General features: G+C 33.8%; 1 protein-coding gene across 2 annotated transcripts in view; it reads right to left on the bottom strand.

Moving 5' to 3' along the window:
- Positions 1-26,718, bottom strand: part of PAN3 (poly(A) specific ribonuclease subunit PAN3) — a 131,931-nt gene that overhangs the window by 16,048 nt on the left and 89,165 nt on the right. For both annotated transcript variants that reach the window (XM_069080686.1, XM_069080687.1), the window contains 8 exons: positions 15,323-15,570; positions 12,587-12,691; positions 11,058-11,115; positions 7,892-8,053; positions 7,522-7,638; positions 7,330-7,431; positions 4,076-4,241; positions 3,429-3,516 (listed from right to left, as the gene is read on the bottom strand). In XM_069080686.1, the coding sequence (XP_068936787.1) occupies positions 3,429-3,516; positions 4,076-4,241; positions 7,330-7,431; positions 7,522-7,638; positions 7,892-8,053; positions 11,058-11,115; positions 12,587-12,691; positions 15,323-15,570 (1,046 nt within the window). The remainder of the gene's footprint in view (positions 1-3,428; positions 3,517-4,075; positions 4,242-7,329; positions 7,432-7,521; positions 7,639-7,891; positions 8,054-11,057; positions 11,116-12,586; positions 12,692-15,322; positions 15,571-26,718) is intronic.

Below are 26,718 nucleotides of genomic sequence, written 5' to 3'. Positions count from 1 at the left end.
AATTTCATTAAATTCTGATGTATTCATTGATGCAGACATTTAAATTCAAATGTACGCATCATGCAAATTAAGGTTACTTACTAGTAATTTAAAGACAAGTGTCTGGCTAATATGTACCTACCCACTCCATTTCTTCCTCACCCCGAGCACACCCTAAATATCCAAGACACAGCTTCACCCTCTGCTACTGCTCCCATGAGCACTCCTATCTATATTCTTGGTCTCTTCTTCATATCTTGATATTAGACTGGCAGGTAAGGACCATGGCAATGAGTAGAATAAACAGGTTTAAAAGTAAGTGGATATCTAATTTCAGTGCAGTTTTTCTACCATCTCCCTGTATTTGACTCAAGGTAGAAAATTTCATTTTTAAAAAGTTGTTTAGGCTGACTCTGGGAAATCCCAATCCAGGACTGAAATTTATCATCTCAAAAAGGTTTACCATCTCACTGCTAAATTTTAAAATAATATAGTTAACATTACAATATCTCAAAAGCTTTCCTTTTTAAAAAAAAAAAACCATTTCCCAACTAAATATTTTCCATTTGTTATTTTGCTTCTTACCTCCATCTGTTTTCCCCCCATTTGTTGCATTCTGGAGGTTTCCCCCCAAACTCATTTTCAGTTTCTTCCTGGTTTTCAATTCTTGATTTCTTTCTCTGATTCTATCTATGGCTCTACTTATGTCCATTTTACTGTAATTCAGTCTCTATTCACGTGTCTGAAACAGACTATGAAAAATAGACTGGAAGAAACAATGCACTCCTTTTCTCATGTACCCTCTTCTCTGTCAATCACACCCCACTTCTGTTACTATTTCTTTCCTATCTGTTCATGTCATAAGTTGTAAGGAAACACACATATAGCTAGCTTGCTAGCGCTCTCTCTCTGTCTCTCTCTCACACACACACACACACACACAAAATATAATGCAAAATCTTTTATTATTCAAGAAACAAATAGAAAGTAAAAGGTTAGCTAACTGGACACACCAAAAACAACACCCAAACCAAAGAAACCCATCTCGTAATATTACTTGTCAATATTCACTAAGTGGGCAATAATGCTGGAGCAGTGAGTTAGGAGGTGAGGAAAAGACTATTAGTACTATTATATTTCCAACTTACAAATCAAGACTTGTTTGGTTTTATGGATTACAAAAGTGAGTTTGAAATGGAGATATCAGGAACTCAGAACACATTTACCTTTAAAAAAAAGGTTCTTTTTTTAAATTTTAGACTAAAACACCAGAACTCAAATACAGTTAGCCACCAAAGTCTATTTGTTTATCCCATATTATATCTGAAATACCATATGCTTCTATTTTTAAAGTTATGGAATATCATATCTCTACTGACATGTGAATAAGATAAAAATAATGAAATTAAATGAAAAAGTACTTAGCATTCCTCCTGAATTCCTTCTGAATTCTTTCCTTTACTCAAGCTGGTACTTGAGCAAAAATCTATAAAATTATCAGTAGTGATTTCTGTACACATTAAAGAACCTTTAGAAGCTGATGCCACCAGTTTTTGCAATGTCTAGCTAATACAAAATTTCTGACTTGATTTTTTCTTGATACTGAAACCACTGGACTAAGGATTGGGATCACTTTTTGACTCATACACAGAATGAAAAAAGTATGACTGAAGGCAGGAAGAAGAATTCATATTGAAGAAAGAAGGACATTCTGGAAAAAAGAAATAAAGACTGACTGTTCCCTGCACTGCCCACCAGATGACTGCTGGAAAAAGGCAGTTCAGTAGCTTGATGGTTGGGGATATATGAGAGATGTGACGGTTGGAGAGAAGAGGAATCAGTAATAAACTGCCATGGATGTGTACACAGCAACATGTCAGCTCTTTTTAATTCAGAACATGTCTTTATTTCCTTTGATTCAATCAGAAAATTCTGGTTCGGAAACAAACACACACACACACACACACACACACACACACACTCACTCTAACAAACACTCTGCCTCTGGCTATTTCCTTTCCTTTTTTTATGTTCTTAAGAGGTATAAAAGGAAAGCAAAATTGAAATCAAGTTTCAGTTTTTTTTTTCATCTAAACACTTTATCACAATTGAAAAGAGGATGATTATTTTTCATTGTTCTTTACGTGTCAATATATTCTGCTATCAAAGTTGTTTCCAACTAAATCAGTTAATTTTTACTTAAAGAAATAAAAATAAACTTGTAAACTGAAAATCTTGTACCTTAGAAAGAGCTTAACTATGTCTTATATGAATGGGCACTTAAATTTATTAATATATCGTAAAAGTATTGCAATATCAAACGTTGTGGAAAATAACAAATTTGCTTTAAACTGCCATACAACTATACCTTGAAAGGATATTCTTCCAATAAGAAAATCACTAGTCTCCTATCCTCTCTCAAAAAATGGCATGTTTATCCTTTCACATTTTTTAATTAGGAAATTATTTTTAAAAGCTAAATGTCCAAAGTCAAAAGAATATTGGTTGATATGGACAGTCATTAACAGATTAAAATTAACCCTTTAAAAATCAATAATGTACAAATCAAATCATATTCAAGAAATGAGTTCCAGACTTTAGTTACATAAAACATTTTACATTCATATTGTTTGTCTTTTCAATGTATGGAGAAGGGGCTAGAAAGAGAGGATTTGGAACTCAAAATTTTAAAAAAGAATGTCCAAAAAAAAAAACCACTAGAAAAAAATTCTACTTGTAAGAACTCAGGTTTCTTTAAACAGGTTAGTTCCTCAATAAATACTCTCAAAATATAAAATTAATTTGACTTCCTATTATGCATACTTTAAATTTAATTATAGTTAGGAAAGAAAACAATCATCAAGATGAAGGTAAGAGACAGAAGAGAGAAGTGTCAGTGACACAGAATGCTGTATTTTATTAAAGTGAATTCAAAAGGACTTCTTGGAGGAAATAAGGAATGGGAATGGGACATGAATCGTAGAACAAATGCATCTGACTGATCATTTTGTGTTTACATATATTTGAGTTAATAGCCTTAACAAACAAAAAAAAATTATTTCTATTTTTAACTGGAGTAAATTAAATGAAAATACTATATGGTATGTGCCTATATTAGACTGTAGACAACACAAAGGCCAGATCCAAACCATCTTACCTAAATTCTGTATCTCAAACAATGCTCAGCATAATGCTCTATATACAAAAAGCATGTGATGTTTGTTGAATCTAAAGGGGCCTTGGCTGGCATTCCCATTAAATTCTGAATACTCCCAAGGTCCACTCTGGAAGCCTCACAACAAGTTTTACAGCCTCAAATTAGAGTTAGTCAGAAAGTTTGCAAAAGCAAAACAGAGTTCTGAAATTAAATATTACTTAATTTTTTAAAAATAAGAAAATCAAATACACCTAACATAAAATGGTAAAGACCAAATCAGCATTAAACTTACCTGGAATTGAGCCATTAGTGCCAATGGATTATTCTGACTGTTATCAAATGTTAGAACATCAAAAATGCCAGCACAATTTACTCGCAACCTTTAGGAACCAAAGAATTAGGGAAGAGAGATAGAAATTAATTCTCTATATATGATAGGAAATATATTTCTTCTTGAACTATCTGTAATAAAATTCTTATTTTTCTCAAATAATGGCAAATCTCACTACCAGAGGATTCAGATATTATCTGGGTTAAACTATGCCCCCTGGAACAATCACATGATGCAAAAATGTGATAAAAACACAGTATTCATGTAGTGAGGGTGTTAGGGTCCTTTACTCCTCCCACAGTCCTCTCTTCACCTGAATGACAAGCTCTTGGGTTTTATAAAGAAGGTTACTATGTACTTTTTAGATGATATTAAGAATTATTTTTCATAATTTTGTGACCTTTTGCCGATAAAATTTTTCAAGCACACATCAAATTTAGAAGAATTTATTCAAAACCACAATAAATATATGAACAGGATATACAAAAAGGAGGATTAAAATATAAACTACTAATTGTTTAACTATCACTAATACTCAATATATAATAATAACTCAAATACTGGTAACTGAATAGAAAATAACAAAGCAAAAAGAACTATGTGAATACCTTGTTTTGCCAGTTATCAGAATCTTTGTTGGGTCCATAACTCGACACGCCAATCCTGCTGTATGAATAGTTCTCAAAGCAGAGCTGAGTTGGACAACATATGCCCAAATAAGAGACTCTGGCAATAACCCAGCATGCTGTCTTGGTAATGGTCCATCATGCTGACCTATAAAGCAAAAAACAAAAAAACAAACCAAAACCCAAAATAAAAATTTATACACACATACTCTTTTCTCTCTGTCATTCATTAGGTCATAAAGCTTTAATTTCAACCATAAGATTTTAAAAAATACCTCCCAAAATAAGAAAGAGAAAAATAAAAGCACAACATACACACTCTAGCATAGAGTTCTGCACAATATAGGGACTTAAGGTTTTAAAAGAATTTTTAAAAACACAGAAAATGAAAATTACAAAACTATAATTCAAAAGATGGACTCTATTAAGATGATATCTGTATATAACAAAAGCGATTTAAAAAAACCCAAATTTCCACATTAGGGAAAAATCTATATACTCTAAAAACAAGAACTATAGTTTCTTTTATTTAAAGAGTCCACACTTGCCTGACATCAGGTTCAACAAAAGTCAAAACAGGGAAAGAAGGGAAGACAAGGTAGCCAGTGTAGGGAAAAACCTTGGGAAAAAGTGGAGGAACTGTAAAGTCACAATGAGGAAGGGCAACATGGCAAGGAGTTGTAAGAAGACAGATAGAATAATAAAAATTATCAGATACAGGAATTTTAATATACATGAACATGGAAACAGAAAAACTGCAGGAGATAAGATTCAAATTATAACCATCTCTGCTTATAGTTGAGGAAGAAGTAGAGAAATCATCTCAAAGGAGCTACTGTGCCACAATTATTTTTCAAGTAACAGAACTCCTCCTAAGTTTAGGATTCATTGTATTTTCCAACAACAAAAGCTCGTTAAAACACTAAATAGAATGAAAATCATATTAGCGTCTGCCAAGAGTAAACTGTCCCTGTCAGTACTTGAACTCTTTTTAGAGTAATTTAGAAATACATAAAATTCACATCTGATCTTTTCTTTGTAAAGTATACAGTACAACATTCTTACAAAGAGATGGTAGGTTGCATCCTAAGAAAATAATTCATATCTCTGAGCACAATTTCTAATCATCTTACAACTAGTACAGTGTGTCATCAATTTTTAAATAGTCAAGTTAAGAAAATGGACAATTGGCCTAACAGAGCTCCTCAATGCATATGTACCATTTCACTCAGGAAGAAGCTCACAACTTTCTTTAATGTTTTAAGGTTTTGGTCATTAAGAGAGTAAAGTCTCAAATTCAGGCAAAGAAATTTATGTTTTAACCTGATGACACTGAATTTTAAAAAATTAGTCATGATATCAAATCTATCCCATACTGTAGGTTCATCTAATTGTCCAAATGTTTGTGTCACCTAGATTTAGTACAAAAAAGGATTCTTTGCCAAAAGAGTTTGGAAATACTAACACAAGAAAATGTTTTGCCTTACAACTGTACATGCAAAGAATTTGATTCAATTTGATACCACTTTTATAAATGATGCTTTCAGTTTAAGTGTATTGCTACTATTACTAAAGCAGCATTTTAATAATCAGAAAAATTGTCATATTTATGATATAAATGAATAGGTGATGCCTGGAAAAAATGTTATATTTGTCATATTTAACATGCTCAACATACCAATAACAGTAAATACAGAAGTTCCAGAAGAAATCTATAAATTAAAGAAGTTAACAGTCATTTCACAGGTGTTCATTACTAAAATAACCCAAGTTCTTAACAACTATATTCATCTGTCAAGGAAAAGCTGTACCTATACCACATCCCTTTCAACAAAATTCTATGTGCTTGTAAATGACATAGCAAAATGGAAAACTATACAACTGACCACACTTTGTGACTGAGAATTTTATGTGAAACAGCCGTGTAACCACAAATTTCTTGTTTTAACTGTCAGAAATCAGAGAGTAAAATAACAAGCAAAAAAAGGATTAAAAAGTTCTTTAGTTTTTGTTTTGCTGTTTCCCTGAGTAGATGGCTCTATAACCTGAAAACAGTCTTCATAAGACCACAGCCATGAAATCTTTTACTAGACTGTGAATTTAATCTTTAAAAAACCACAACAGTGGAAGAGGTCTCATCACACAAAGATTTGATAAAGGAACAAAAATACCTCAAACCCTTCACTAGCCAAAGAATCAGAAAATAAGATAGCCAGAGTAGAAACTCAGAGACTCAATAGGGTGAATATCTATTACATAAAAGCACTTTATATTTCTCATGCATCTATATTCATTCACTCCCACTACTAAAAGAAATGCTCACTTTCAGAATAGTATTTTTCCCAGGCGTTGATCTAAACAGACCTACCATCTTCCTACCAGAAAGTTGAACCAAATGAAGAACTCTCTGTAGAAGAAATACCTTTCCTGAGAACCTCAACTGACATCAATTCTGCATCTTCTACCTATAATGAAATAAAAAGATTCTCTTCACAGGAAAAATAAAACTATTTCCCTCAAATTTTATGTCAACATGAGATCAAAATGGTGCAGCTAAGTGGCACAGTGGATAGAACACTGGGCCTGGAGTTGGGAAAACATGAGTTAAATCTGGTCTCAGACACTAGCTATGTGACCCTGGGCAAGTCACTTAACCCTGATTGCTTCAGTTCCTCTAAAATGAGCTGGAGAAAGAAATGGCAAACCACTCCAGTATCTTTGTCAATAAAACCCCAAAAGGGGTCATGACTTAGAAACAACTAAAAAAAAAAAGACTAAAACAACAAGAGATTAAAATGTGATTTTATTTCTCCATGTTTTTTACACACAACTGGCTCAAAGGAACAAAAAATGAATGGGTCTATACTTAAATTACACTTTTCTTCAGGACTCTTCTTAGTATTTATTTTGAAGCATGACATACAACACTGACTTTTATCTTTAAAAAGACATTTAGCACACTGTTCTTATCTACTTTGATTCTTAATAACTTGCAATTTATCTTCCTTCCACTTCTTCATCTATTCTCTAAGCCCACAAATGCATGTCATAGAAAATTAAATTAGTATCTGTTGTCTAATTCTTATTTCTTTGAACTACTCTTTATTCAAATGAAAAAGTATCCAAAGATGAAAGATTAAGGGTTGTATTTAGCCACATCTAATAAACAAATATAGCACCTCTTCCAGGAAGCATTAAGTAGTTCTTAAAATAAAGCATGTTTATCTTTTTCTTACCCCACTTTCTCTTTGTGAAATAGGCATCAGCACTAGGGTCATTAAAGTGTCTGCTCGTCATAGTTTCTCCCCCAGCATGGAAATCATATGCAAACACAAGGGCTTAAAATAAAAAAAACAAACATGCAACTTGTTACTTAAAATTTGTTCCAGTAGCCAATGAAGCCAGAAATGTAATTACAAGTTACTCACAATGCTCTCCAAATGCTTTAGTGGTAAATACTTCACGCAATGTTACAATATTTGAGTGCTGAATTTTTTTCCACATATCAACTAATACCATACATTTTGTATTAACAAGTCGAAAACCTGTCAAAAGAAAAATAAAATTATATTATTTGTCTTCATAGTCATCCATTCAGATAGTGGAATTTTCACATCACAGCCTAACAAAAGTATCTTGATTTATAAACTGAAAAATAAATTGTGAGACATTTATTTTCAAGTTAGGCTAACTTGTTTCATTACTATTCTTTAAACTTAAATCAATCAACACATTTAGAATTGTTTAAATCAACGTAGGTACATTAATGTTTAAGCAAAGAAAAATTATCTTGATTACCATGTATCCTTCGAAGGCAATATGGCAGATCATCTTTGCTGTTTACAGCTTTGTAGCATGATGTGATATACCCAAAATTACTTGATTTCTGTATCCGGTTGGGTGGTGGCAGTGGTTCTAAAGGGAAAAGGCTATGGTAGCTGTCGACTTCTGCAGGAACCGCTACAGCAATTTATAGGAAATAACTTTAGACTCTGAGCACTTGTAAAGATTGAATAGTAGTAAAGAAGACATGAAAGATACTGAAAATCAAGTGTCCAAAAATACCTTTTGTATTATAACTGACAGAATATATTCAGAAATGGTTTTATAAATAAAATTGTCTCATTCTGTCTTAAAATAATTTAGCATTATGAAACCCATACCATAAAGTCTCCAAAATACAGTTAAGCCTCATGCTTTTAAGCTAGCATGAATCTCTCATCTTGGTTACATACTATAACTCAATTAAGTACAAGGAAAAAGAAATATCAGAATATTTGCAATTTTGCTTTTGAAAAAATAACAGCAAAACTGAAACAGACAATATCATACTTTAAAGAAACATTTTTTATTTTATGCAAAATAAAATTGCTTAAACAAAGGAGTAGAATATGCCCATATCATAAAAAAAGAAAGCAGTCATTTAAGTCAGATTTATTGTTCAAACATGAGATTTCTTCAGTATGGAAAACACCCACTACAGCTGAAGATTTACAGCCTGTCCTTAACGTCTTCTTCTTCTATTTTTTTTTGGGGGGGGGGGGGGGGGGGCTTTTTGGAGGGCAGTTGGGGTTAAGTGACTTGCCCAAGGTCACATGGCTATTAAGTGTCTGAGGCTGGATTTGAACTCAGGTCCTCCTGACTTCAGGGCTGGTGCTCTATTGACTGCGCCACCTAGCTGCCCCTGTCCCTAACTTCTTAAGAGAGTTGTCTAAAGTGCTGTCTAAAGAGCTAACTTAGGGAGGACTTGAATCCATGTCTTCCTAACTCCCTAGGCAATACTCTTATCAACTATATCACACTACTTCATAATCATGGAAAAATGTTTATAACTGTTTCAAAAAATAAAATCACAAAACTAAAGTTTGAAAATTTTTGACTCTTTACATGTAATCATTCCTTTGAATAAGTAGTCAGCTGGGTGGCACAGGGCAGAGAGTGCTGGACTTAGAATCAGGAAGACCTGAGCTCAACTCCAGCCTCAGACACTCACTAATTTTGTGACCCATCAGTTTTTCCATCTGTAAAAGGGGAATAATAAGGCACTGGCCTCCCATGGTTGTTCTGAGAATGAAATGAGATTTTATATATATAAAAAGTGTTTTGCAAACTTTAAAGCACTAAGTAAATCCTAGTTATTATTAAGTAGAATAAAATACTATTAGGAATTCTCATTAAAAAGTTTTATAGAGGATATGTTCAAAGTGGTCTCATCTACTATACATAACTTAAATGTCCACTCTAAGAAATTTTCGATTTTCCAATTTAAGCAACCAGAAAACAAAAAGCATAAAAGTGCACTTTCCTGAGTATAATACAAATGGCTACTTTCCCCATCATCTGATGGGAAGGTAATGATTTAGTTTGAGATTGAAATCTTTATTCCCAGGATGATCTTTAAAAATGACTGTAGAAATAACTTATAAGTACATTTACTTGACAAAATTATTTGACATAGTTCCATATCAACTTCCACATAAAGCATATAAAATAATTCTAAATAATGCCAATCAAAGAATTAGGAAATTAGCAATTTCTATAACAATTCACTCATTCCTAAAAGGCTAACCCACAAGAATGTCCTCTAAACCATATATGTCTTACATGACCAGGAGCTGTCCAACTTTTGCTTGCAGATTTCTAGCAGGTGGAAAACTATCAACTTCTAGACAGCAAATTCCACTGAGGAGTTTTTTTCTGACATCAAACCTAAATTTACCTCTTTCTAACTTGCATGCATTGTTCTTTTTTCTGCTACCAGAAGTTAAGCAGACCAAGCCTATGCTCTCTTCCACAAATACAATTATGTGCTGCTCCATGTGTATATATATAATGTCTTCCTTGTCCTTCCTTTATATCTTCTCTTCTTCAGGCTAAAAACCCCAAATTCCTTCAACCACTTATCATGAGGCATAAACCTGAAGCCCTCCAATATCCACACTGTCCATTTTACCAAAATATTTCTTAAAATATTATACCCATAACTGAATGTGTCAGGTATGCTCTCTGAAACAAGGACAAGGTAGAGAGAGGCTATCATTTCCTTCATTCTGGATACTGATTTTCTGGATTCCACCTAAAATCTGTTCACTTTTTTAACTGCCATATAACATTACTGACTCATGCTGAGTATGCTGCCCACTGAACCCTGCAGATCTTTTGCAAATAAGCTCTTTTTAGCCACACAATCCAAATCTGACTCATCTATAGACAAACTGCATTTTAAATTAAAAAAAAAAAAGGAAAAGCAAGACAATACTAAACCAAATCATTTAAATTGCTTTAACACTATAAAAAATTATATTGTATTATACAAGCAATCATAAGCATATAATGCAATTATAGTAAATATAATACACAAAGAAAGGCAATGTGATTATGATAGAGAGCTTGCCTTAGAATCAGGAAGAAATGAGGGGCGGCCAGGTAGCACAGCGAGTAAGAGCACCGGCTCCAGTGTTGGGATGTCCTGGAGATCGAATCCCAGGCTCAGACACTTAGCACCCACCCAGAAACACCTGGCTGTGTAACCTTGAGCAAGTTACTTAACCCCAATTGCTTGGGGACAGCCAGGTGGCTCACTGGCTCCAGTGTCAGGATGACCTGGATCAAATCCGGGCTCAGATATTCAGCACTACACCCAGAAATAACTGGCCGTGTAACCTTGAGCAAGTTACTTAACCCCGATTGCTTAAAAAAAAAAAAAATCAGGAAGAAATGGGTTTAAGTCCTGTCTCAGACACATGCTAGATACAAGACTATGGGTGACTCACTTAACCTGAGAGTCCTAGGCAAATTTCTTTAAAAAAAAAAAAACTTATTAGAAGTATTTTCAATATGGATAGGTAGAGATAGCTCCTTGAACACTGATGAAGTCACAGGTTTGGACTCGAAAGAAAAAAAAATACTCCATCTCATATTTTCTCCTCTTTCTTTCCTCTCTTAAGTTAATTTGCTTTTTTACCTGGGATATCTGCTTGATCAATTTGAGCCATTGTTATTAAATGCCTGTTGATCAGCTCCTAAAGGAAAAAATATAGGAACTCTTACAACACAGAACATGACTACTGGAACCTCATTTTCCTATTTTATAACAGAAGAAAACAGATATTCAGTTTCCCAGTTATGTACATTGTTCATGAAATATAATACTTATGAAGAGGTACAGATCTAGATTCTGTAATCAGACAGGCCTGCACTAAGACTGAGTTGAGTTATGGGTTCAATAATCTAAAAGATTTTTTTTTATTCTGTATGGTTAAAATCTAATCTGAAATTAACACAGCTCTATAAAATTCGACATATATAATCCCAGAAACAATACAGCAGTTCATCTTTAACATTTACTGCTTTGTAGACTAACATAAGGTAGATAAAAACATTTGTTTTCTATTTCTTATTGGGAGTTTAGAAAAGTCCTAAATAGCAGCTTTCAACTTCTGTACTGTAGGAATTACCAGAATAATTTATAAACAGTAGGATTTAGCTCTAGGAAGGGTCTTAAAGATCACCTAAGCCAACCACCTCATTTTATATGGACTCAGAGAGGCTATTTCCTCAGTCATGAAATCCAGCTGGGAATAGAATGCCAGTCCTCCTGAGCTGTTCAATAGAATTCTCTTGTGTATATATGTGAGAAATAAAAAAGTCCGTCAGAGTTTTCTTATCTGTGAAATGAGGGGTGTTGGACTAAATAGCCTCTGAACTCCTTTAATTCCAATTGGGGCACTATATTCCACTAAAGCACATTCCCATGGAAGTTGAATGTAAATCCAAGTTTAAGCATGATATTTTTATGTAAAAACCTATCTCAAAAAAGTTGTGTTGCTCTATTTGTAAAACAATTAATTTTTGTTTGTAAGTTCGGATACTTACAATACTTAACATAAACATTATATGTATACGTATTAGCCAAAAAATACTTACTCTTCATCTACCAAAGTAGCAGCAAGATTAGGTTCACCTTAATTTGAATTATTAATTGAGAATCTAAAAATACTTTTAATCTGCCACCCTTAAGAGGTAAATCATTTAAATAGGCTACTATATGTTTTACACTGAAACTCAAAAACATCTTTATTTCCCTCTATCAATAAATTTCCTTACTAGGTCCCCAATAGTACAAACAATCAATCCCCTGAAGTGGTCACATTATTCAAATTAGCACTGAATAATGCCATTGGGCTAAAATTATTTACTATAGTTTATAAAATCATACCTAAGAATAGTGTGAATTAGAATATACAGGGTATTACATCAAGGGGTTCATTATACACAGAGGTTCTCAACTGTATTTCCATAAGAAGTTAAAATGTGTAATTTTTTAGTTTAATTTGTATCTTACTACTATAAGATTTGATTAAATAGTTACTGTAATTTGAGACACTACTTCAATGCTTCTAGAACATTACACTATTTCTTACATCTGGTTCTTTCTTCTCCAAGGTGCAGTAGTAATTTTAAGAATATCTATTCTCAACTACAAAAGCATACCTGTCGGAGTTCATCAGCCATGAAGAAGGAAGGTGCATTTGCTTTTGGTTGCATATATGCAACATGAGGTGCAGTTGGAGGGTAAATATGATAGTTTGGAAATACCTAAGAGGTGAAAAAAAAAATAATGAAGATTGCTTTTAAATATAAGACATTACAATTCGAATCAAGGTGTAATCTCTAAATGAAGAAATATAAACATCCCAAGGAATAGGTGTTAACATTAAACACTCTCAATCAATTTATTTTAATCACATAATTCACTTTAAAACATTAAAACAGCTCATGTGAAACAATTTATATATTAACAGACAGAAAGAATTAAGTTTTGGTGGAAAAAATGAGCTACTTGAAAACACAATGCTAAGTCTTATGAAATTTTGGCAGATTTTTTAAAGTGATTAGGAAAAATAGATAAATAGATTAAAAATAGAAAATAGATACAAAAGAAAATTTGGATACAAAAAAAACATTCCAACTACAAAGTAATTCTACACAGTTTGGTTGTCTCATTCATCATTTACCCTTTAAATTATGTGTTAACTAACTTTTCAGGGTCAAAGATCATAGTTGCCAATTTCAAACCCAAGTGCACAGAAGTTTGTGGCAAGGTGCTTATCTCCCAATTTAAGTGATACCTAAGAACCTATGCTCTTTCCTCTTTATTTCTTCTTCTTCTTTTCTTTACCTTTTCTTCCTTCTCCTGTATTTTTCTCTCACTTCCATTGATCCCAGTTCAACTGGAATTGAAATAGCAACAAAAATATACAAGTAGCATATTTTTATGTAAATAAGAAGTTTTAGTATTTTGTTTACTGAGCGAATATTTGTTTTAAAACTGAATTGAACATTTTTAAACTATTCATTTTTATATAAAAATAAATTACATTGTTTTACTTGAGTATGGCCCTGAATTCTTTCCTCCTCAGAACTCTATTGTCAGTGGACCTCAAAATGCAGAAAAATTCTCCACCATGCCCTTAGCAAAACTCATAAGGTTTTTGGCAATCATTTATGATACAGGTAGCTGTATAGCACTTTTTCTTGTTTCAGTTTCCTCATCTCTAAGTATATTACTATATGTCAAAAAACAACATGACAATAAAACATGACTATCTCAGACTGCTTTGAAAAATAAAGACACAAACAAGCTATTTTTAAGTTCTCTAAAAGCAGTTTACTATTTGGAAAAGAAAACATCCACAGATACTATGTTAAATATAAAAGAACCCAGGCAAAATACAATAAAGAAAATACCCTTATGCCATTAAACAAGTATGTCTTTCCCAGAACTGGAAATCTTTTACTTTGAAATAATCAGACATTTATCAGAGACAAATAATGTAGACATATTTGCACTTAAAATTTATCTAAAGGCTTTTTAACTAAGATTCTGAGTTGCTAAAATTTTAATCAATAAATTCATGTATTTTTTTAAAAAAAGTATTATGTGAAGAACATTAAAAGCATAGCTCTTTTTTAAAAAAGTGAAGAAATACTTTTTAAAATTAGTTTCTGTTCTAACCGAACTCAGGATTTTGTATTTTGATCACTTTGGAAGAAAATGACCTTTAAAAAAATTTAGTGCATTATTAAAAAGTAATGAAGTATAGTCACAATTTGTGAGTTGGTCACTTTCTGGAAGCAAAATTATGATTAATAGGGGCAGCTACGTGGTGCAGTGAGTAGTGCACCGGCCCTGGAGTCAGGAGGACCTGGGTTCAGCTCTGGTCTCAGACAACACACACCCAAAAAAACCCTAGCCGTGTGACCTTAGGCAAGTCACTTAACCCCAACTGCCCTCAAAAAAAAATTATGATCCATACATTTTCAGATAAACATCTTTAATTATATTATCTCTACAGTACAGAGAATACAAATCCTTAACATTTGCTTATATACCAACAGCAGATCATTATTGACCTAAAGAAAATTTGTGATTCCTACATTAGCATCTTACAGACTTTCTGGGGTGGCAAAAATTATTTTTAACCAGATTTGTAGCAGAGTTTGTTTGGCACATAAGGAGGGGCAACCTGGCACATTTTGCATCTCTGACTTCACTGTTCAGTTGTCCCATTTCTCTTGGTCTTTGTATTTATATCATGATTTTGACTTATGTAGGACTTGTGATGCCTTTCTGCTGAGTGATGGGTCACCCGGGAGATCTCCTACCCAATCACTACTTCATTCTACTGGTGATGAGACAGGTGACAGGTAATGAGAAAATGATCAATTCACTCACTCTCCTGCTGTCCCCTAAGTTAACAGATGTATCAGTTTATAACCTGATTCCTTTAGATTTATAGCTTCTATTTGAAAACCTAACCATAATAAGCCAACAGGAACCTACTCTTATTATGGTGAGGAGGTATTTTTGTTAGAGGGAAATGTTGTGACACTGTAATGGGCAAGGGAAAGGTAGAGCATGAAATAACATATGCCCTTTTGTTAACACTGATTTATCCAAAATGAAAGGAATCTGAAGGAAAGACTGAAAGAAAAAGACTTAAAGAGGAATTGTGGGAGCTTTAAACTAAAGTAGAAAACCAAATTAATTTCACTTTTTAAGAGAGTGAAGTTAGAGGTAGAGGGAGGCAGGAGAAATTAGTACTTTCTAAATCTAGTCAGTCATTCACTCCTTTTATATTTGAAGTGGCAAAAATGAAAACTTTTATTTTAAAGGTCAATTGAAATGTTGTAATAGTATTGATTTCTTCTCCAAAATACACATACCATTCCAGTCAAAGGTGCTGGAGTTGTGTCAGTATAGAAGTATGTTGTTCCACCTACAGTTTCCTTCTGGATAACCTGGCCAGTAGATGAAGTCTGAGAAACAGGATTATTAAGAGGTGTAGAGGCACTAGAAGGCACCAAGTAATTTGCTGGGTTTGGAGTATGACTTCTTCTTCTAGGTGCAGGAGATGTATGTGGAGTAATTTTAGGGGAATGGAGAGGCGAGGATCCAGCAGAGAGTGACATTCCTGAAGAAAATGTAAAATATTTTCTTAACTAAATCATTTGTTTTTCATAAAATAGATTAAAAACCATTAATTTATGAAAAACTCATTTTAGTAATTCTAAATCCTATTCAATAAAAAAAGCACAATTTTAAGGAATTTCATTAAGAGAATATTTTTTAAAGTTCCCCTTAAAATGCAGTAATTGTTAAAGACATTAGAAAAGACAACACAAATGTCTTCCACATCAAAGTTTATATTAAACACTTCAAAATGGTAAAAATCAATCATTTCTCAAAAGAATTAAAAAATTCTGTCAATGGCAAAATTGTGTTTGTTCAACAATTATCATTTTAAAGTATTTCATTTTTAATATACCAATGCATATCACAACTCCAAAATATATTTTATCTCAAAGGAGCTAGTAAAGATGCTAAACCTATTTTCAACTCAATATAAACAAAATGAACAAAAGGCACTTTTCAGGCACTAAGCCTAATCTATTTTCCCTAAGAGTTAAAAGACTGAATGCATGGTAGTTTAAGCACTTGTTTTTTTTTTAATCCAGTATCTTTTTATACAATCAAGGAAAAAGAATGAAAATTACTTCCACCTGTAAATAGGAAAAAATTAAATTTTATTTAAACTATGCCCTGGAGATTCATTTAACAATGATTATTGGGAAAACAAGAAAAGCATACGCACATCTACAGAATGCACCCTCCCTGGAGGTGAGGACTTTTATTCTTTGCTTTGTATTCCTAACACCCAGCATAATAAATGCTTGTTGACTGACTGAAATATATACGAGGTGTTATAGGGAGCTATGAAAAGGCGACATTGTCTTTGCTCTCCAAGAACAAGTGCTCTTTAGTACACTCAAGTATTTAAGGGTATGGTACCAACTAAAAGTGTGCTATATACATGCCATGCAAACTCACTTTGAATTCATGAAGAAGTAATTTCAATACAAGGAAATATGACTAACAGATTATATTTATTTATAAAAATTGTGAGAACTTTTATCTGAGAATAGACTCAGTCGGAATAGAAAATCTATGGCCACAGTTAAGCTCGTCAAGCAGTGATTTTTGGAATTACCACTAAGTTTTTCAACATTCACAAAAGTCTTATTACTTTTTGGTAAATGAAGTACTGCTCAAAATCCTACCAAAATCTGAGGTCAGTCATACTGAAATCATTCCTCAGTACTATGACAACACAAATATGGCATCAGGAAAAGTAGGTACGACATAACTAAGGAAAAAACTGTGAAAACCTTCCATTTCCCCAATATTTATCACCAACTGCACCCAGAGATCATTTATTTTAAAGCACCATCACATACAATTTATGAGATCTGTAACTACTTTCACAATTTTAGCAGAAAGCAGAGTGACATCCCTGAAGAACATGCAAAATATTTTCTTAAGTAAATCACCTGTTTTTCATAAGATTAAAAAACATTAATTTATGAAAAACTTATTTTAGTCATTCTAAATCCTACTCAATAAAAGATAATAAAATATAATTTTAAAGAATTTTATGAAGAGAATTTTTTTCAAGGTTCCTTTAAAATGCATTTATTTATGAAAGACATAAGAAAGCATACTATAATACAAATCTGTTCCACACTTCAACCACCATTTAAAACAAAGGTGTACCGATGGGACAGGCTTCCTACTGACTGCTATGGCATGTCAGAGGTAAAAAGAAAGGACAGATGACTTTTGGTCAACTATTACTGCAATACCAGAGAATTGTGATAACATATTGTTTATTTTTCTAATTCAACCCAAAAATACTGAATCAATACCATTATATAAAAAAAGGTGGCAACACAACAAAAAAATCAATGTTTAAATATTAACTTTATAGGAAACATAATATAATGAGAAAAGAACTTAAGAGTCAAAAGACCAAAGTCTAGGGTCACACTCACTTGATATTCAACTAACACATTACAAACCTTAAAGTACAACATAAATGATAATAATATAAAGATGTTCTATCCACTTTTCTCAAGGTCAAAAGGCACTGTGAAGCAAAAAGTTAACAGTCCATATTTATGCAGTGCCTTCCAACAACTATATGAAATAGAGAATAACTATCTAGCAGATGAGGAACTTGAAGCTTAGAAAGGATCAGTGATTTACTCAGTTATATAGCTAGTAAGTATTGAAGTCAATGGTCCTGATTTCAAATTGAGATCTCTGTCTACCATGTGAAATGCCTACCAAAGAGATGTACTTGGGAAGAATTACCTGTATTCTGCAAATATACATGGGAAAAATAACCACATTTTAAAAAGCTATATGAACTGGCAAAGATGATAAGAGATGGGAACAGTCAATGATGGAGAGTTGGTTGTGGAAAGTTAACACTACTGCGTTGTTGGTAGAGTTGTGAATTAGTATAATCATTCTGAAAAACAATTTGGAATAGTTTTGTTACCTTTTAACTGGATTACTACAGTACTCCCCTTATTCGGAGACAACATAATACAAAAAATAAAATGCAAATTAAGTGGCTAAAATGTCCATATATCCAGGGATTCCACTGTTAAGTATATAGCCCCAAAGAGGTCACTGACCAAGGGAGATCAAGGGAAAAAGAAAAAAAGAGGATCCATATACACCAAAATATTTATAGCAGCACTAGCAAAAAAGTAGATACCCACTGACTATGTACTATAATGAAGTATCACAGTGCCAGAAGAAGCAATATGCCAGAGAAACATGGAAAGATTTGGATGAATTGATACAAAGTAAGATAAGCAGAGTCAGAAAAATAATATACAGGATGACTATTACAATGTAAATGGGAGGGGCAGCTAGGTGGCCCAGTGAATAGAGCACCGACCCCGGAGTCAAGAGGACCTGAGTTCAGGTCCAGCCTCAGACACTTGACGCACTTACTGGCCATGCGACTTTGGGCAAGTCACTTAACCCCAACTGCCCTCCAAAAAGCTAAAAAAAAAAAAAAAAAAAAAGTAAATGGGAAAAAACACCAGAAAACTGAAAATGAAATGTTACAAAAAAAAATATACAGACAACAAGCTTGGCCTCTAAGAAGAGTTATGAGAAAATGCCCCACCAATTCTTTGCAGAGACGGAAAACATGGAGTCATCAGTATGCAGCAATGTATATAATACATTTTAGATTTTTTCTCAATGTAATGATTGAGTTTGCAGAAATACTTCCCTTTTTTAGGTAAAAAAAATTCTTACAAGGCAAGATGAAGGAGAGATATAGACAGAAATTTAGACAAATTAAAAACAAAAGATATTAAAAACTTTCCCTTAAAAACAAACAAACAAAAACAATGGAGACAAGGCATTCCAAAAGTACTAGATCTGGAGTCAGATGGCCTGGGTTGAATCCTTGCTATGACTTTAATTACCTTGAGTAAGTCATTCTCCTTCTCTGGGCCTCACTTTCCTCATCTATTAAATAAGGGAGGGCTAGATGACTTCTGAGGTCCCTTCTAACTTTAAATCTATGATTTGTGTGAAATCCTTTAAAAATATGCCAAGACAATGATTTTTAATAGGGATTCTCAGCCTTTTTTGTATCATAGACGTCTTTGGCAATCTGGAGAAGTCCATGAACCGCTTGACATCATGTTTTTAAATGCATAAAATATAAAGGCTTGCAAAGGAAACCAATTATACTGAAATGCAGCTATCAGAGTATTTCAAAAACAAATAAATTATTCGACTCCAGCATAAGAACTCCTTCACAAATGTGAAGCATAACAGTGATTTGTCCAAGTCTTCTATTCAATGCTGAAGTAAGCCCTGGGGAAAACTGATTTGACCAAGGATTTTGGAGGCCAGGCATAAAGTCTCCACCTACTCCTGCTGCTTTCCTGCTATTCTCTTTTCCACACAGGTCAGGGACGTGGGATCAGAGATTACTGAGCTTCCCCTGACCTTGGGGAGATAACATATTCAATACTGTAGTGGACCTCAAAAGTCCCTCATCCCTCTAATTTCAACCACTCCCCAAGGACTCCACCAATCTCTGTCATGATCATCACACAGGCCCAGGAATTAGTCATTTGTCCCACCAACTCTGGGCATTATAACCCCTCTCCCATTCTCTACCTATATACCTTTTGTTCAAGATAACAACCAAATCAACAATAATAGTGACAATCTCCATTCCAACAGTTCAACTCCAAATCCATCTTCCTTGGACACCATGCTCTACCCTCTCCTATTAACCCAAGTCCACTTCACCCCTACCTTTGTCTATCCCACTTCACCCTACCCTTGAATGTATAGATGGAATAAGTATTTAGTGAGTACCAACTGTGTGCCAGGCATCATATTAGCACGGTATTTTACAAATAGTATCACATTTGATTCCCTTTCCCTCACGGCTTCTGGAACCCCACTCTATTAAACTCCAGAAATTATTTTGTATATATTTTAAAATTTTCTAGAGTTTTCTAGATAAATGCTGTTTCCATATAGTAAAATTTAAGCTCTTTGAGCACAGGAACTATTTAATTATTTCTTTTTTTATATATCCTTAGCATTTTGCACATTGCCCAAGATATGGTAGGTGCTTAATAAATGCTTGTTAAATTGAAATGAATAACTATTCAATTCCAGGATGTGAAATACATTCTTCCAAAAGAATTTGAACATTATGTCTATAAGAGATGGAACATTTTCGTGTTCAGAAAGCAGATAAGTCAGGTTCCTAACAGCTGCATAAACCAGACAACGCTGCCTTTGTACAGGAAGCCACAGTTGTGGAAGCCCGTTTTAGCAAACAGTGCCTTGCTAACCAAGGAAAACAATTTGAAATGGTCTTACAGTAATGTTTCAGAAAGAAATTCAATCTCCAAACCATATAACAATGACCTGCACAATGAAATTTGGTGCATCTATATAGGATGATCTCATTTCATATATATCTAATAATTATAGTCATAGTCAATAGATAATGAAAGAAAAAAAATTCTTGTCCTACAAGAAAGCAATTATTAAAGGATCCAATAACAAAGGAATCCTTTAAAAAATACAAATCACATAGACAAGTTTTATGAAATAATAATTACGTTAACAGACTTGAATCAAGTTTTTCTTTCAAGTAGCAACTAGGCTCTTTTCCCCAATAACTGGATAGCCATTTCAGTGACATTGAGGACTTGAGATTCTCTCCCTTTCTGGAAGCAATGGAACAGAGGATGCCTTCATAGGTTTTAGAGAAAAAAATTTTTCCCAAAAAAATGCATATGTATGTTTCACCTCACTTCAGATCAGTTCCTTTCATACAATTACATTCTGTGTTCCAACAAACATTCCTCTCAGGGCGTCTAGGTGGCGCAGTGAGTAGAGCGCTGGCCCTGGAGTCTGGAGGACCTGAGTTTGGGTCTGGCCTCAGACACTCAACACACACACACACACACACATGCACGCACGCACGCACACACCCCTAGCTGTTTGACCTTGGACAAGTTACTTAACCCCAATTGCCCTCCAAAAAGCAAAAAACAAAACAAAACAAAAAAGCATTCCTCTCTTTCATAATAAGCAAGAACGATAATCAATGAAAAGTTCTTTATCAGAAAACCAATTACTTGCATCTTTTTTAAACAAAAAGGGTTACATCAACCAACTACATACCTCCTTTAACCAAATTTCATGTAAAGCACAACATAGTGGTTTTGTGAAATTATCAATGGATTTTAGGCCATGGAACAATATTGGCAACTTTAGTGTCAATTGATTAAATAATTGTTTCAGCTTCTTAGAAAAGGTCCCTTTCCTCTGGTCTACATAATAAAAGAGACAACTTCTGTACAAACTTTTTGCAATCTACTTGGTAACATACAACATGAAAATATACAGGGTAACTAGAACTAGATTACAGAATTACAGATCTCAGAAAAGTTGGGTTTTAACTACTAATAATTTAGATACTATCACTTCAAGCAGAGAATGAGTATTTTAGAAAGACTACTTTGGGGGTACGATGTGGATTAGATAGCTGTTGAGATACTTTTTAAATCTAAAATTCAGTGACGAGATTTAGTTTTCTGAAAAACAAGTATGGCTGAACAAAATGATAAGGAAATAAAGTAATAATGCTAGGTCACCTCAAATAGCTCTTTCTACAGTACTTTTAAAAACTCTTTAATATATAGTATCTAAGTTGATCTTGACAACAATCCATAGGTAAAGGAAGGTATTATTATCCCTATTTTGCAAATATACCTTGGTTAACTTACTTGCAAAGCCAAGAATCAAGTATCTTGATATTTAATACTCTTTTCAAAGTCAAATCTGTCTGAACATAGATAAAAATCTCATGATTTTTAAATTTTAAACAAAATTTTTTAAATTTTTAAACAAAGAACTTAGACTCACAAAGAGGTAAAGTAACTTTACTGAAATCATTTGCATTTTTTAAAATTCTAAACTTAAGCACCAAAAATAAAACCTTTTCATACAACAGTAAATATAAAAAGCAATCAATATGAAACTAGAATTTCCATTTCATACTACTTGCACTTTAAAGTAACATATATAACAAATGTTACCTATTACTTTCAAAACTGTTCTGCTTTTCTATGCTTCCTTCTGTTCTCTTCTGTATTTAAAAAAATGTTTCAATAGAAAATGTTTTTGGGGGCAGCTAGGTGACGCAGTAAACAGAGCATCGGCCCTAGAGTTAGGATTTGGCCTCAGACACTAAACACTTACTAAACACTTACTAGCCATGTGACCTTGGGCAAGTCACTTAACCTCAATTGCCCTGCCTTCCCCCTTCCAAAAAAGCAAAAAATTAAATAAAAACTAGAAAAATTTTTTTATCTCTATCATTAAACTCCCCTCATTCCATTTAAAAACTTCCTCTGATCAGAGTAATTTACTAACAATAATTCCAGAGGACTAGTAATTAAACATACTGCCTACTTACTGAGGTTCACATACATCTGTGTGCATATACATTTATACATACATGTATGCACACATACATATTTGGATGTGACCACTGCAGAAATGTTTTTACATGTTTGTAATGCCTTTTATTTTTCTTTTGTTCTCAGTGGTAGAGTGAAGAGGTAGAAAGGTAGTCTGATTTTTTTCCCAGTTAAAAAATAAAAAAATTTAAATTAAAAAAACTTTCTAAAAAGGTGCTTCTTACTTTTTAGAATTTCTTCAAATAGAAAACTGAAGACAATTTTTGCTGCTTTCTTCATACTTGAGACAAATAAAGATACTCACTGTATTAATAATGAAGTATTATAATCCAAAGTGCCCCCACAGGTCAGAATGGAACATTTTTAGTGTTGTAATCTTTGTTGTTCACATATAATTAGGTTAAGAAAAAAACTTAACTAATCATAATTATAAGTCCTTTCCTTTTTTCTTTCCTCAGATAATGGCAGTTTTTAAATGGAATGAGAGGAATTAAATAAGGAGAGTTTATGTGTGATCCTGACATTGCGGTTCCTAGGTACCAGAATTCTTTCTTTCTGGCTCCTTGCAGTATTTTTACTTTGATCTGGAAGCTTTGGATTTTGGCTATGATATTCCAGGAATTTTCATTTTGGGAAGTTTCTTTCAGGGAGTGATCAATAGATTCTATTTTCTACTTTGTGTTCTGGTTCTAAGATCTGGGAAATTTGTTTTTTGGTTGTTTTTTTTTTTTTTAATGACTTCTTGAAATATTATTCTGGGCTCGCACTCCCTCTGTCTCTTTTTGGTCATAGCATGTACACAGCCCAATGAATTCTTAAATTAGTCCTCACTGATCTCTTTTCAGGTCAGTTGCTTTTGCTACATTTTCTTCTAATTTTTCAGTCTTTTGACTTGATTTTAATATTTCTCATTGTTTCATGGAGTCATTGCCTTTACCTGGTCCGATTTTCAGGGAATTTTCTGCTTGAATAAGATTTTGTACTTCTTGAGCCACACTGTTAATTCCCTTTTCAGTTCTTTCTTCTATAATTCTCATGCCTTTCCAATTTTTCTTTTCTTTAGTGATCTCATTTCATTAAAAAATTTTTAACTCTTTTCTAAACTCATTTCACCTCTTCCAGAAATTCTAGTTCAGTTTGGCTCAAGGTGTGTCTTTGTGGTTTTGTTCGTAGTTGGAGTCAATCCCTCCTTATGCACTTGTGTCTTATGCATCCCTGTTACCATAAGAACTTTTTGATGGTGGGAGGCTTTTTTTTTTTTTGGTGGTTTTTCTTTTTGCTCATCCTTCTAATTTACTTCTTAACTTAAGACTTGATGTTAGGATCAAGCTCTGTGAACTTCAGGAGGAAAGGTCTTGGTCAATCATGTTGCTGTTTTCTTGGGGTTTTCAAGGGTCACAAAGATAGCTTAAGCTGAAGAACTTATAAACTTTCACTGATACCTAAGTGTTCTGATCCAGAACAAATTCTGAACACTGCCCTCTAGTCTGGGTTCTGCAAGTTTCTAATTTGGGTTCCCATCTAATGAAAGTAGATGGCTGCTACTCAGTCACAGTGACAAAACTTGGCCCAAAGGAGGGACATGAGAATGTCTCTTTCTCCTCTCTTTGCAGAGGTGGGAGGCTATAGGCAAAGAACACTACATATAATGTTACACTTGGTTGATGTATTGTTCAGTTCCCCTAAACTCCTTTCCCACCTTTCTTTTTTATCCTTTTATTAAAAGGGGTAGTTCTTTGGGAGGGAAAGGAAGAGGGATACAATAGGAAATATAGGTGATGAGAATACCAAATATGTTAGTAATTTTTTTCTTTAAATTTGAAGGAAAAAAAGGCTTAGTGCATAGAAAAAGATAGCAATGGTTCTGTTACACCCTGTCCTCTTCAGAAGATATATGAAGATGTATTCAGTTTTATCACATTTTCATGAATGGCTTATAAGCAGACTAGAATGTATACAAAAGAAAGTAACCAGGATAGTGAAAGGAAAAGAGAATAATTCATTAGAAGGATTAGCTGAACAAACTGGGGGTGCTGGAGGGCTGGGTAGATGGATAGATAAAGGGAAATATACATGATAGGAGTCTTTTGAGTATTTCAAGAGCTGTCACATGGAAATGGAATTAGATTTATTCTGTTTGGCCTCAGAGGGAAGAAGCAGGAACAGTCAGAAGTTAGAAAAGCAGATTTATATCTGATGTCAGAAAAAACTAACAACTAGAGTAGTCTAAAGATGGACTAGGCTGACTCATGAGGTAGTGGGTTTCATCTCAATGGAGAATGGAGGCCTTCACACAGAAGCTGGACAACAACCTGTGAAGAATCTTTTAGATGGGATTATTGGTGAGGTACAATTTGGACTAGGTGGCTTTTGTAATCTCTTCCCAATTCGTGGTTTCTAAGAATATCACGTCATACATGGATCTTTGTTGTTTAGTTGTTCTTCAGTCATGTTTGACTCTCCATGACCCCATTTGCATTTTTCTTGGCAGAGATATTGGAGTGGTTTACCATTTCCTTCTCTTGCTCATTTCACAGATGAGGAAACTTGGGCAAACAGGGTTAGGTGACTTGCCTAGGGTCACCCAGCAAGGAATATCTGAGGCCTGATTTGAACTCAGGAAGATGAGTCTTCCTGACTCCAAGTCCAGCACTCTATTCAATGTGCTACCTAGCTGCCTGTGACAATACATGGATTACCATATGGCAACTATCATATGCTTCCTAAATACTAATACATATGTAAGTTAGAGGTTGCAGTAGCCTGCATCACCTGTTTAAAGAAAAGGAGAACACAGCTCAGATGGAGACAGTGGCACAACATGAAAAAAGTTTAAAGTTTGAGGCAGCCAGGTAGCACAGCAAGTAAGAGCACCGGCTCCAGTGTCGGGATGACCTGGGGATCAAATCTGGGCTCACACACTTAGCACCCACCCAGAAACACATGGCTGTGTAACCTTGAGCAAGCTACTTAACCCCAATTGCTTAGGGGCGGCCAGGTGGCTCAGCGAGTAAGAGCACCGGCCCCAGTGTTGAGATGAACTGGGGATCAAATCTGGGCTCAGATACTTAGAACCACACCCAGAAATAACTGGCCGTGTAACCTTAAGCAAGTTACTTAACCCCAATTGCTTTAAAAAAAAAGTTTTCCTTCAATATCCAACCATACAGATTGCAAAAAAAGAAATACATACATAAACACACATATATGCACTTATGCAAAAAAAAAAAGAAGCTAATTTATAGGAAGATTTCCAAGTCACAGCACTCTGTGCTTACAGTATATTCATTACCATTCATTCCAAGCACCTGTTACTTTTTCTAGTCCAATGACTGTACAATTAACTCTCTTAGGAAGGACAGAGAACTTAATGGTGACATACTTTCTAACGGTGGCAATAGATTTGTACTGATTCAACAACTCTCTCTAATCACATGACCAAGTATATTCATTTATGAAAGAGCTAGTAATTACAGCTGCAGTCTACAGAGAATAGCTAACAACTGAATCCAAGGCAATTTAGTGGCTAGTGGCTTTGAGAACAGCAAGCCGAATAATTAACCAGCAACATATAATATACACAATATATAACTTAAGTAGAACTTAAGTTGATTTCCCTAAAGAAAGGAAAGATATTACTAAAGAATACTTTTCTTCTACTGTTATTGAGTTAAATGATAATGCCACTTAAAAAGTAAGCTTGTTAAGGTTAGTGACTGGAACATTGTAGTAGGAGAGTAATATCTGTTATATGTAGGCATAAAGCATAAGCCAAAAGACTTTAGGGGTTTGGATCGGGACTGGCCTTAAGCAAGTCACTCTCTCAGTATCCTCATCTAATAGGGATGTTTATAAATCTCTTTCACAGGACTGAGATGAGGAAAAGTTTTTCATGAACTTTATAGCTCTAAATAACTAAATTATCATTATAACTCTCAATAGCTAATGAATTTTCGACTCATTATAAAATTAGTTTGAAACGTCTTTTCTCCTAGATATGGTTTCTAAATTAAATATACAGTAATGATTGAACTTACAAATACGGAAAACATTTTAAATGCAGAAACTCAATGCTAAGTGTTGACTTATATAGGAAATGTTTGCAGCTAACAAAAATGTATCTAAATGGTATGCATATGCATAGGAGGAAAGGCAGAGCAATCCTGCTACACAAATTGGAACATCATCAAATACCAACTAAAGATCCTAACATTTCATCCATTTGTCAT

The sequence above is a fragment of the Petaurus breviceps genome, unplaced genomic scaffold, assembly GCF_028583685.1.
Source record: "Petaurus breviceps papuanus isolate PSGF00001 unplaced genomic scaffold, PetGlider_PUasm1.0 91133, whole genome shotgun sequence".
Classification (NCBI taxonomy): Eukaryota; Metazoa; Chordata; class Mammalia; order Diprotodontia; family Petauridae; genus Petaurus; species Petaurus breviceps.
Note: the sequence above shows the minus strand (reverse complement) of the source record. Positions and strands in the feature narration are given on the sequence as shown.